The sequence below is a fragment of the Symsagittifera roscoffensis genome, chromosome 3, assembly GCF_963678635.1.
Source record: "Symsagittifera roscoffensis chromosome 3, txSymRosc1.1, whole genome shotgun sequence".
Classification (NCBI taxonomy): Eukaryota; Metazoa; Xenacoelomorpha; order Acoela; family Convolutidae; genus Symsagittifera; species Symsagittifera roscoffensis.
Genome location: NC_087064.1, coordinates 71,372,285 through 71,384,598, shown reverse-complemented (window position 1 = coordinate 71,384,598; position 12,314 = coordinate 71,372,285). Strand labels below are relative to the sequence as shown.

The 12,314-nt window shown below is 34.9% G+C and overlaps 1 protein-coding gene across 1 annotated transcript; it reads left to right on the top strand.

The window, feature by feature from the left end:
• Positions 1-1,748: 1,748 nt before the first annotated feature.
• LOC134842065 (heparan-sulfate 6-O-sulfotransferase 2-like) lies at positions 1,749-11,119 on the top strand. Its single transcript, XM_063858221.1, has 5 exons — positions 1,749-2,208; positions 3,687-3,848; positions 6,908-7,113; positions 10,019-10,161; positions 10,520-11,119. The coding sequence occupies exons 1-5, from the start codon at positions 1,834-1,836 to the stop codon at positions 10,984-10,986; spliced, it is 1,353 nt and encodes a 450-aa protein (XP_063714291.1). The 5' UTR covers positions 1,749-1,833; the 3' UTR covers positions 10,987-11,119.
• Positions 11,120-12,314: the final 1,195 nt, after the last annotated feature.

Sequence of the window (12,314 nt, the reverse complement as noted above, 5' to 3'; positions counted from 1 at the left end):
CATTGTTTTCTGGTATCTTTTCAGGATAAATTTGTTCAATCTCAAATTTGATTTTTCGTAGTTTTTTTTGCCTCAATTTCTATTGCTTTATGGAAGCCACTTTGCATCTCCATTAACTTTGAAAAAAGGAGAGAAAAACCCATAAACAAAGAAAATACTTGAAGGAGCTTTAAAACTCAAAATTTCTGAAATTAATGTCTTTTTTGGTTGACAGGATTGCATTGGGGCTTTTGCACCTGTCTGTTGGCTATCTCAGGGAAGTGGGAGATGATCATTTCTATGTGTGGGCATTAGTTATAGCTTGAGGATAGTTTTCGGTCTACAGAGCCTAGTCAAAATTAATTCAATACTTTTCAATAGAGAACATGAAACAAAAATTAATAAATTTTGAATGCTTCAAAGAGTTGGTTTTCGTGAGGGCGACCTAAAGGATTTCATAATTTTCAGTTAAAAAAAAAACAATGTAATGCTAAATTTCCTATTCAAATAAGCTGAAAACAACCAAAAAATAACAATTTTTGGCCCGAGTATTATTCTTCACTGAATCTTAACACAGGTAGAGTGAGTGGACCATATTCTTTCTTATGATCATAGCTGGCAGTGATCACACTTGGAACGTCTATGACTAACCTAATGTAAGCTCATTTGGTGTACACCATTGATCAGAAAGTTTGTAACATAAATACATGCAATGGAGATTTATAAAATCGAGTAGATAGTCTTTTCAAATTAGGTCAATAATTAATATCAACCCTGAAATCAATTATCGTTTCACTATATGGACCAAGTGAACAATTTTCCCTCTAAATCTATTTAGAGGAATTTTGTTCTTTTGGTTAAAAGTTTTCTTTTTCAGCCAATCAGATTTGAGCATAATTCATGCATGCAGGTCTTACGGCTTCAATTTATCTTTTAATTTGAGAGGGGGATTGTTCACATGGGCAAAACACGTAACAACTATTTTAAACAAACTTTGCCCTAATTTCTGTGCCATTTTCCCAGTAATACAGTAATGTGTTTCAATGAATTCTCAAAGGTAATTTACGAGCTCAGTTGTAGTGATTTATGTTCCGGAAACAAGTTCATTCTGACTTCGATTCCGAAAAAATTGAAGGATGAATCAAATTTTATAAACTGGTTTTTGTTTTTAATTGAAGCTACTTAATAGAAGGGTTGCTTTTTTACTCTGCTTTTCGGTTAAAAAAAAATATAAAACTTGATCTTTCGTTGTTTGGATTTTTGAGTTCAATGCAAATTTACTTGCCAAAAGGAAGTCAAATAGCGCTCTCTAATTTCAAAAGCACAAATGGCGTAAGGAAGGTGAATGAAGTCAGGTTTCTAAAAGATTTTAGTTTTAACAAATGCTAGCGGAATAATAGTTTTTCCGATTTTCTCAATTTGGGTTAGTTGTACGTTATCGGTAAGTAGACTTTTTCCCGTAAATAACTTTCTTACAAATCCACAAGAGTTTGAACTTGCTTTATTATTAAGAGTAAAATTTAAAGAGTTTTTCATGCTTTCAGCAAACAATTTTTTAATTTGTTTTCAAGTGTTTTTTTCGACCTAGTGATTTCCATTTTATATTCGCTAACTTGCAACGCTACGCTTGCGTTGTCTGCTAAGTGGTGCAAATCTCCGCTTCACCTCCGTTTTAATTTTATACAAGTAATACGCTACTCGGATTTCCCCTTCAAAAACTCTTTCATCCAACTTTCGTCCAAAATACTGTAACCGGGTTTTTCAGATAACAATGGAATATTACGCCTGATTTTCAGGTCAATCTGTCAAATGATGTAGATAGCAAAAAAAAAACAATAATTGATTGCATGTATTATGACTCCGCCGCTGTTGGCTCTTGTCACTTCAAAGACCACATACACTGTCGGAAGTCTCTCTGTGATTCTATTCACTGTATCTTATTACATCACGTACCCACCCATCGTTAGAGACAGGTGTGACAACATTCTGGTTGAAGCCAAGTACAAGCACGAGTACGAAGTTAGTCATTTTGGTGCAGAATTTCCAAAAGGAAGATCCTCGAAACAAAAGTCAATCAATCAGCAAGTATCTCATCTATCTAATCATAGCAATACAAGTGAATATGCTTCTGGGAATCATATTGTTCAATTTGAGCGGAAATGGATCACAGAAGGAAAACATGAGTTCAACATATTCCAAAATGACGTCATTGTTTTTCTGCATATACAGGTAATTGTTCTGAAATTTCATTCAGCCAAATTAATAGCATTTATTAGACCAAAGCGTGAATGCGTCGACGCTTGTGCTTTCGTACGTTGCTCATTAAATCTTTCTGAACCATGTCTTATTTTGACATAATGTTCCCGTTTGAACTGTTTTTAGTCGGGAGCTTTTTAGTTATCTCACGCGAATTTGCAAAAGTAAGGAATCTGAAATTGATAAGATACCAAATATGCATTTGTGATTGTTCCGACCACCTTTCAAGGAAACCCTGGGCATGGGTTTTCTCTCAATTTTGCTGCCGTCCAAGAAAGCTCGGAAAAAAATGAAGTGTGGCATCATAATTAAACCCAATCGAGATTTTGAATCCAAAAAAGTCGTGTCAGTGTCAAGAAAAACTGCTGTCAGTTTAAATTAGACGAAGTTTGATTAGAGGCTGATTCCCTATGCTTTTTCTATCTTTTTAATGTTATTGCAGCTATTATTGCTTCTCTTATATTCATTGTGTTCGGAATATTCTGTGCTTTTGGCTCTCCTTTGTACCCTTGCGATAGCCTTGTACTAGACTTTTTGTTTTCCCGTAAACAACTTTGTCCACAGGACTCATCTCTAGTGTACTTCTGGACTCATCGCAAGAGGTACCTTTTGAGCGTTTCCGGGCGACTTCAAATTCGCAGCGTTCCCAGCGCACTTAGCCTGGAGGTAACAAATTTGACTGGTACGGCAAAGGTCGTGGGTTCGAATCTGACCGGGACCAGTTTTTTTTTCAAAATATTCCGTTAAAAAATTTTCAAGTGAAACATGGTTTTTATGCTCGCATCTCGATTGCACATATTGGTAAAATCTTAATAAAAATTATAGTTCAAGTTTTTCATGACGTTTTTTTTCGGCGTTTTTTTGCCTTTATTGGTTTTGGCCTATAGTATATCAGCCTTATGGCCTCGTATTGCGTTTGTCTCCCAGCAAAAAAAAACATAATGTGTGCCTGTGTGTTATGAAGCTGAGGGGGACTTAATCATTTTTTATAATCTTGAAATTTTTGATTTTATTTTCGGATTTTTTCGTCTTAATTGGTTACGGCCTTTATTAAATCGGCTTAGTGGCCTCTTATTGTTTCATTTGATAAGCAATGAAAGTTTTTTGCTTGCGTGTGTTGAGGGCGAGGGGGACTTGTTTACTTTTTATAAGTCTTAAGTCTCGTTGATTTTTTTTCGGCCTTAAGGGTTTCTGCTAAGGTATTTTCGGCTTTGTCACTGCTTGGTAAATTTTTTCCCCTGCTAAATTTATTTTTAATTACTTTGGATAAATGTTGTATCGCAAGTGGTGCGAAGCTCAGCTTCGCCTCTGTGTTTAGTTATGCTCTTTCGAGTTGATAAGTCGAAATATCCAAACAATTTTCCGGAAGGGATTCCACTGAGCATAACTTTGCAATTTAACTCTCCTTCAGTTTAATTGGCATGCAATTAAATTTTTTCTGTTCTGCTTAGAAAACAGGTGGATCCGATTTCGATAGAATCCTAACTCGTCGAGTGGTGGGAGCTGAATGCGTGTGTAGACATGATAGGTCCTGTCAGTGCAATCGGCCGATGCGGCAGAGAAGCGATGAAGGTCATGGCACGTATTATCACTACGACTACCGACAAGTTAAGGTTGACTCGAGTTTTATGCATTCAATTGTGATTATGCTCAGCATTTCAATCGCACGGATTGATTCTATTGATATATATATATATTTTTCAAACACAACACATGAAGTGAAATATCGGTCTGAGAAAGTTCGTGTCGTCAAACTACACTTAAAACCGCGGCGTTTAAAATATATAGGTTTTGTTGTCAGATCTTTGAAATTTGTTAACTTGCCTACTAAGAAAGATAATTTAGCTTTACTTTGAAGCAGATTTTAATCTAAGATAAATTACAAAAATTTCTTTTTTGATGGCTGAACGATATCTATAAGCCTCTGAAAACAAAAGTAGGTATCAAAATAAACAAGGATAGGCCATTGATGTGAACGTATCACCGAATGCTTTTTCTGGCCACAATAACATGGAAAATTTTAAAAACATTTTTGTTTTATTTTTTCAAATTTTGATATTGTTTTTTTTTTCAAAAAGCGAATGGATTCGTCAAAGAAACTACAAAAATGAGATAATCGCTAAAATAATGCATAAATCCGAGTAGAAATAGAGTGATTGTTTCTCATCGTGTCGAAAAAACTCACATTTTTAAAATAAACTTGTTAACAATTATTTGTTAACAATTTTATTAACAATGAACTCATTTGAAATTTTTATATTGGCTGTAACATAATACCATACGTGATCTCCTTCGAGTTTTCTATGAGTTGCCTAAATTTTGAATAAAAAACTCCAGCTTATCTTTAGTTCCTTCTTTTTACTTCGGAACAAAAATATTTCACGGCTTGTATGGTTGGCGGCGAACGATAATTGGGGTTTTTATAAGTTATAAGATCATCGAATATGTTTTTGCTCTTTTCGGTTATACCACTATCTGTATTTTTTTATTACGCTTGCTTTTAGCAAGCGTTATCTAACCGGAATATAGATAGACTTTTCGGGTTAACAACTAGTTTAACAGAATTACTTGAATCATTTTACCTTGGTTTCATGTGAAATCAAAAGTCAGACAATAAATCGCGCATGTGCAAAGAGCTAACGCTTTTGCCTATAAATACAAAGGTCAATAGTTCGAATCCGGCCAGTACCTATTTTTTTGTTAGCTAAAAATTGCCCGAGCGTCAAAAATTCCTTGTCGGACTTCTGCTTGTCTGCTTTTTTTGTCGGCTTACTTGCCGCAGTACCAAAATTTTGGGCATGTGTTACTCAAATTTAAAAAACCAATTCAGCGTATTTCGGTTCTGGGCAACTAATTAAGTTCTAAGAAATTTTTTTGGCTTTTTAAAATTTTTTTTCATGCTGTTCATTAAAAATGTTTGAAACAAATCCCGGAAGTTCAATTCCAGTCGGGACCTGGTTTTGTGGAAGTTGAAAATTTTTGAAGCTTATAGACTTTCGTGTCTGCTATTTTTTGTCGGCTTAGCACCCGAAGAAAGGTTCGCCTTTATGTGTTAAAGATTCTGCTTGGTTGCAATTACAGTTTGTTGAAAGACAAAGCAAAAAATATAGATAAAATTTTCTCAGAGCTGAATAAACAAACTGCAAGACTCAAATTTTGAGATCTGTTCATAACACTTGCGAGAGCAAAAGCTTTATAATCCGGGACCAGACTTTTTTTTGATTAAACGGCTTTTCTCAAATTTAAGTTTTTTCGTATGTAATTCTTAATTATTACTTAGATTGAACTGAAAGAAGTGAGCTTTGATCATACCTAGAGTATGAAATTACAGCTCTGTTAAAAGTATGTTCATTTAAGCTGATTTTGATTAATTTAATTTTTTCTAAAGGAATTGTGACGTCCCTAAAAGATAACCTAACCGCTCATTGAAGCACCAGGAATATAAATATCTAGTAAGCAGTAGAATAATCTAAAACTAATAGCACTTTAGCTTGAAGGTATCATGAATCTGTATCGTAGAGGTAGGGAAGGATGCCCGCCACAAAATTAGAGGGTGCAAACCTGGTTAGGGTCGGATTTTTTAGTGAAATTTTTCATATACTAGCTAAAATACGGCCGCTCTATAAATTGAGGCATGTTAGTTGGTAATTTTTTTTTTTCAAATTGACTGCTAATGCGTCATAATTGGCTTGAAACACTTAGCAATTATGTAGACTCATACTTCGCGTGCGTCACTTAAGAATTTTTGTAGGCTCATAATTTTACTCATTCACTTTTTCCCAGTAGCGTTATCGGTCATATTTTTGATTGTGTATGCGAAATGCAACTTCGCCTCCGTGTCAAATTTTCTGCATTAAGAGCTTTGTTCAGGCTTAAATTTACTTTTTCGCGATTTAACTTTTGAGTTTTTGTTTTCAATTTCACTTATCTTTTTTTGTTGAACGAAAGGCAAATTTCACTAACGAACAGCAAAAGTATTAAGGTCACGGAAAAGGTGAATAGACCTCTAGTTTTTTTTAAGTGTATTTAAATGTTCAGATTTTCCAGAGTTCTTAAATTGGGTTAATTTGATCAAAAAGTGTCTACCATAAATTGTTTTTTTTTCTATTATTTTGCGTTCATTGACTCTTCCAACTGTCTGTTGGCTGTGTTTTAAATTATCACTAACAGATTTGTATAATTTAATTTCTATTTTCATCGGCTTATGATATCTGAGTTAAGTTGCCTCATGATACGGTTTTTGAAGGGAGAACATTTTTTTGTGCGTTATGATGCTTAAAAACCTTTCGAATGTTGAGTTAAGCTTTTTATAGTTCAAAGTTTTCTAAGACGGCTCAATGGTCGTCTGATCAAATATTGTCTGTTTAGTTACCGCTTTATAAATTTTGCTTGAATTCTTTTTTAACCATGGAGTTCTTAGACATGTTTTCCGCTAATTTAAGTCACTCAAAACTGAAACAAATGTATCAATTTTTTGTTTGACGTTTTTGCGACGCTTTCAAAAATTTTTGTGCCGGCGGCTTTCGTTCTATTTCCATCGCTGTTTCTAGTTGCCGTGCTATTTTCGCGTTGTATTGCAAGTAGTGCTAAACTCCCCTTCACAGCTGCGTATGAAGAATCAAATTCGAGGGTTTACGCGAAAAGTGCCATATTTTCTTGTGACTTGTTTTAGGATAGGATTACAGATGAAGATTATGGCAACCTTGAAGACTATGAAGAAGAAGGGGATAGTGAGGATGAGGATGAGGATGAGGACACGTGGCTGTTCACTCGCTCTTCAAACTTCGGCTGGAGCTGTGGTCTACACGCAGACTGGACCGAATTGACCTCCTGTGTGCCAGCCATGCTCAACAACAAACAGACCCTCAACCCACTCAGGTGTGCAGTCAGTATCAGGAGTGAATTTGAACTTGAATGAGATTCAAATCAGTGTACTCGGCATTACATAATTAGCGCAGGGGGTGGGGGTGGTCGAAAAATTAACGTAGGGGGAGGGGGAAGTTGGACATTTTTTTGAACAAAACAGGCGTTTTTATATGCGGAGGGAGTGGGGGTTCAAAAATATCAGGGGGTGCTGCAACTTTGGATCAATTCTAATAAATAATATGACAAAATTGAGCCTAAATGTTTCTTGAACATGACAATTGGCATCAATTGTTGTCGGAGGTTGAGCTCTGAAAAATGGCTTATTTTTACAGTATCGAGCTTGCAATCGTTGTGTATTAGTACAAATCTTCTTTTTTTCTGACCTAATTCGCAAAAGGAAGTGTTCGTCAAAAGTATTCACTTATTTGGTAGCTCTTTTGCGATAATCACGATCTGTAGCATTGGAAATTTCATAGCATCTATTCTCTGCTTTATTTGTGGTTAGTGTTTGTGATTAATTAAGTGTCCGTGGGTAGTGCGTGAGACTCATAATCTCTAGGTCGCAGCTCGAATCCGAGATGTAGCCGAGTTGTTTTTACTAATACGAGGCTTATTTCTACTTTTTCTTGTTGTAAGTTATAGAGCTGCTTTTTGTCGTGTTCTCGCTAGTTTTTGCTAAGCAAAGCTTCGCCTCTGTGTCTTAAGCTTGGCATATAAAAATTTTAGTGGGTTCGAATCAGACCCCCTCCCAAGTAAAAATCATAATAAGTTAGTCATTAATAAAAATTTACAAATAGAAACTGGAGTCTTATGGGAGAACACCATTACGACAACACGGCCCATTTTCAGGCGTCTCATTTAGCGGAGAACAAAAAATAATTAACTTTTTATATCCAATAGACCGTTCTACTGGTAAGCATTTTTATAACGTAAACATTTGTATTCCCTTCTTTCAACCCTTCTTAAAAAAAATGTTTCTTTTTTTCTTGGGTAGTCTTTTCTACCAGTAACCTTAAAACCAACAAAATTTTTTTTACATATTCAGCAAACCATTTCAAAGCATTTCCAATAAAGTAGTATTCCCTAGAATGTAATTATCCTAAAATTTATGATTAAAACTATTTAATTGATTCAGAGAAGCCGCTTTCAAAAAACTGACCCAGGCGAAAAAAAATTTTTTAAACAATTTTAACATTTTTCGAACTTAAGGTCTAATCGGCCCTCTGTTGAGTTTATTTATATGTATAAATAATTTTTGATTTGATTTTCTCCTTGATATATCGTGTTTAACTCTTGTTCAGTTATGGCACATCTCAAAAGATCATTTTGCCACTCTTGTCGAACAGTTTTCCCGGTTAATCTCAAGGTTTAATACGCAAAAATTTCTCTTGGGGTATATATTTTTATGCCTTAATTCAGTGATTGAATCCATCCTGCACTTTTTAAAAAAGTTTTTTTTTATAATGAATCTTCTGATTTTCAATTGCAATTCTAACAGTTTGGTTTTGTCGGTGTTAGCATAAACTGAAACTCCATATTGGATGGTTGCACATAACTTCTATAATTAACCTTTTTTTTCACCTGATCATTATTCTGATGAAAATTCATTTTGATATCGAGATGAATTGCATGATATCTGAAATATTCTACATCGTCTATTTGGGTGTCATTTAATAAATGTTTGACAGGTCTTTTTTTCAGATTTGGGCCCCACAGTGGCCCACGGTCTTGGCCAATTGATGTGCGAGAGCAATAGTGTCTTGTTTGTTTGTTTACTTCAGAACGGTGTCATAGGCATAGAAAAGTACCCCTTTGTTACCCGTGACTATTTGAAGATCGTTTATGTATAGTATGAATAAAAGTGGGCCAAGAATAGATCACTGAGGTACTCCAAAAGATACTAGTTTAAATTCGATATTAGAAGAGTTTGTCTCGATGTACTGATAACGAGTGTCAAGGTAAGATTCCAAAAATTTTAGCACGGGCCATCTGAATCCCATAAATTCCAATTTTATTGGCATGTTACAGTGACCAACTATATCAAAAGCCTTTGTGAGGTCTAAACATGTATTCTGAACAGTTAGGTTTTTGCTCTTAGCGACGTTGAAACCTCTTCTAACAGTGTAAGGATGGCGTCAACACTGTTCATTTTTGATCTGAATTGTCTTTTGTTATTTTTGTCCACATATGATTGGGCTCGTCTGAATCGCTTAAAATTTTTTCGTAGAACTGGTAGAAGCGAAATTGGTCTATAGTCTGATTAGTCCTTTGCATTTTTTCAACAGTTAGGATAGATTCCTAAGGTGTAGCAGTTATTGAAAATTTATTAGAGGACCTGCTAAAATAATTTCAAATTGTTTGACGAGAGGGGTCAGTATTCTAGGGGGTGGGGTAGTCATTATTCAAATATGGAGGTGTCAATAATTTTGAAGATAGGGTCTCTGAAGAAATCGATTTGTGTTGCAGGGGTCGCGAGAATTAAGTAGTGCATCGTATCATAAAAATAGTATACCTTATAGTTGTATACGATGAAAATCGTATTTTGTAAAGCGTATTTTATATCTGGTTGTGTATTGCATAAATTGGGGTCCCGCTTTTTTTTTCAATCTCATCAACGCAAAATATCAAATAAGATTTTGCAAGTTTAACGCATAATTTTTTTTCCTGGGACCCATCAACCAAATAAATGTTTCCAATTTTAGGCACACATTTTCTCCATGGACCCATCAACATTTTATTAGTCCTAACTACTGCACTATTGCCGCGTTTTTGAATAGGGTTTGAAAGAATTTTATCAATGATTGTTTGATTTTCTTGTGTTTCCTGCTTTTTTTGCAAAGTATGCCCAGCTCTGCTTGGCTTCTGAAGATAATCATGGAATTATTTGTGTTGTGTTAATCGAGTGAGTTTGATCCAGGCGCTTCTTCTATGTGACTGTTTTGCGAGATCCCCTCACGAGATTTCTAAGTGAGTGGAGACATGTGCAGCGAGGCGCCACTTGGAAGAGATCGAACCACATGTGCAACTCACAGCCACATGAAATACGCAGCTGCTACGAGGGTAAATGTTGTTGTTGTTTGCTTACCTACGCGATTCACGGATTTTCGGAGGGGGATTTGTTTATTGGACCTTTTTTCTAAGTCGACTGACGTTTTCTATTGATGTTAGAATTCTCTCAAAACGCTAGAAATAAATTTTTTTGGTCTATATATTGTTTGCGATTGGCAAATGCTAGAAAAAAAGGGCTAAAGGGCTGGTTTTGCAACAATTTCGTGAATGTAGTTTTTCTAAAAATTTACAAAGATCTTGCCTTTTAGATCTTGAACCTGTCTGTAAGACATTCGGCTACATTCAAAAATTGGATAATTGCTAATATTTTTGTTCTGATCTTTCGAAAATTTCCTGGCGTAATTTTAAGGCGAAGAATGGAGTGGAGTGTCCCTTGACGAATTCATCAGCTGTCGTTGGAATCTGGCGTTCAACAGACAGACTCGGATGCTAGCAGATCTCTCACTCGTCAACTGCTACGAGTTCATCACCTACCAATACAATACTACTAATCTCAATAGTCTATCATCACCTGATAGAGAAAGACTGAAAGTTCTGGAGCATAAAATGCTGGAAAGCGCTAAGAGTAATTTGAAGCGGTTGGCGTTTTTTGCAATTTTGGGACGAAGCTCGGAGTCGCATAGTCTTATAAGTGCAAGTTTGGGCTTACACTTTCATGAAGGAGCCTTTGGTACTCGGACTCCGAAAAGTGAAAATGTTCAGTTGGAAGATGGAGTGAAGAAACGAATTCTCATGCTGAACTATTTAGATAGCGAACTGTTCAACTTTGCAACCGAGATTTTTAACGAGAGATTAAAACTGCTAGAAACAAGCTAATTTTATATCTGAAGTTCTGTCTATATTTTTTACTGTGTGTTGTGAATTAGCATAAATTAGCATTTGTGATTAGAGATTAACTTGTTGAAAAATTACTTTAATTTAGTAAATTTGAAACTATGATTCAAAATGGTTTGCGACAACATTTGAGACACGGCTAGGCAGAAATTGTAGTCGAGCTTACAGCCAGGTCTATTTTAAACCGTACAAAGAACTGAAAGGTTAGATTTCAAATTAGTTTTAAACCTATCTATTATATATTTAAATGCGGGCCTCACTATCTCGCTATGCTTATGGTTTTTCAACGTATTGTTTTTGCATGTTTTACGAAGGAAATTTTGCACGTTTAAGTTATATCGTACATTGCAATGGTCAAGAACTTTTGTTTTTCGATTTTCCTGCTTGAATTCTGTGTTTTTTTCATTCGAAATTAGCAACCCTAAAGTAGGATGCTGTCAGGGTTACCCTAGGGTTGCAAATGGGGCCTCCAAATGTGAATACCCAAATTTGTTTGAATTATGAGATACGAAGATTCTGGTGATTAAAAAAAAATCTCAACACTTAGATATAAAAGTTCCACTAAAACTCTCAAATTTCAAAACTAATTACGGTGGATTTTGAATCTTATTTATGAACTTGATGATTTTACAATTGAAATCGTTTCATTTTGTTTAATTGAACGATGCAGTTGTATGCTGTCGCCTATCTAAGGTTTTTGTTTACGAAGATCTGAGACCCATTTGTTTTGGATTTTATACAATTTTAGTTTATTAAACCTTATATTAAAATATATTTTTATCGTTCAAATTTTGAATTGAAAAGCTTTGTTGGATTCCGCCGTCTTTTTACGGCTGCATTCCTTCGTTTTTTTTTGTTTCAAACATAAGCAATTTTCATGCTCAATAATCTGTTTGAAACACCGGAGGTGCGTTACAATTACCAGATAACTTACGTTTATTTTGATTAATTAACTCATAAATAGTTGTAAATAGCATTTTGAGTTGTGCTGTTAATAGTACTGTTGCATTTTGATAGTTTTGGAACAATACAATTTCAATTATACTCCTTCTGTCGAGCTGGGCTTTTTTCGATAATCATTTCCTATGAGAAAAGTGTATTTTTTCAGTACAAACCAATTTTTTTCATTTAAATTCACTGTTTTTTTTGTGTTCCGTTTAGTTGATGTTATACAGTTCAAAGTCTCTTCGGCGATAAAATTTTTTTTTGTGTGTCAGTTCATTTAGTGAGGACGGTTAAAAGGTCGTGATTCTTTTTGTCGTTTTTTATTCTGAAAGCTTGAAAATTTTCAAGCTCTAACTTGATTTTTA

Excerpts from the sequence above, each read along its gene's own strand:
- LOC134842065 (XM_063858221.1), top strand. The coding sequence starts at position 1,834 with ATGACTCCGCCGCTGTTGGCTCTTGTCACTTCAAAGACCACATACACT. Across the intron at positions 2,209-3,686 it reads TTGTTTTTCTGCATATACAG|AAAACAGGTGGATCCGATTT; the intron begins GTAATTGTTCTG and ends TGTTCTGCTTAG. Across the intron at positions 10,162-10,519 it reads AATACGCAGCTGCTACGAGG|GCGAAGAATGGAGTGGAGTG; the intron begins GTAAATGTTGTT and ends CGTAATTTTAAG.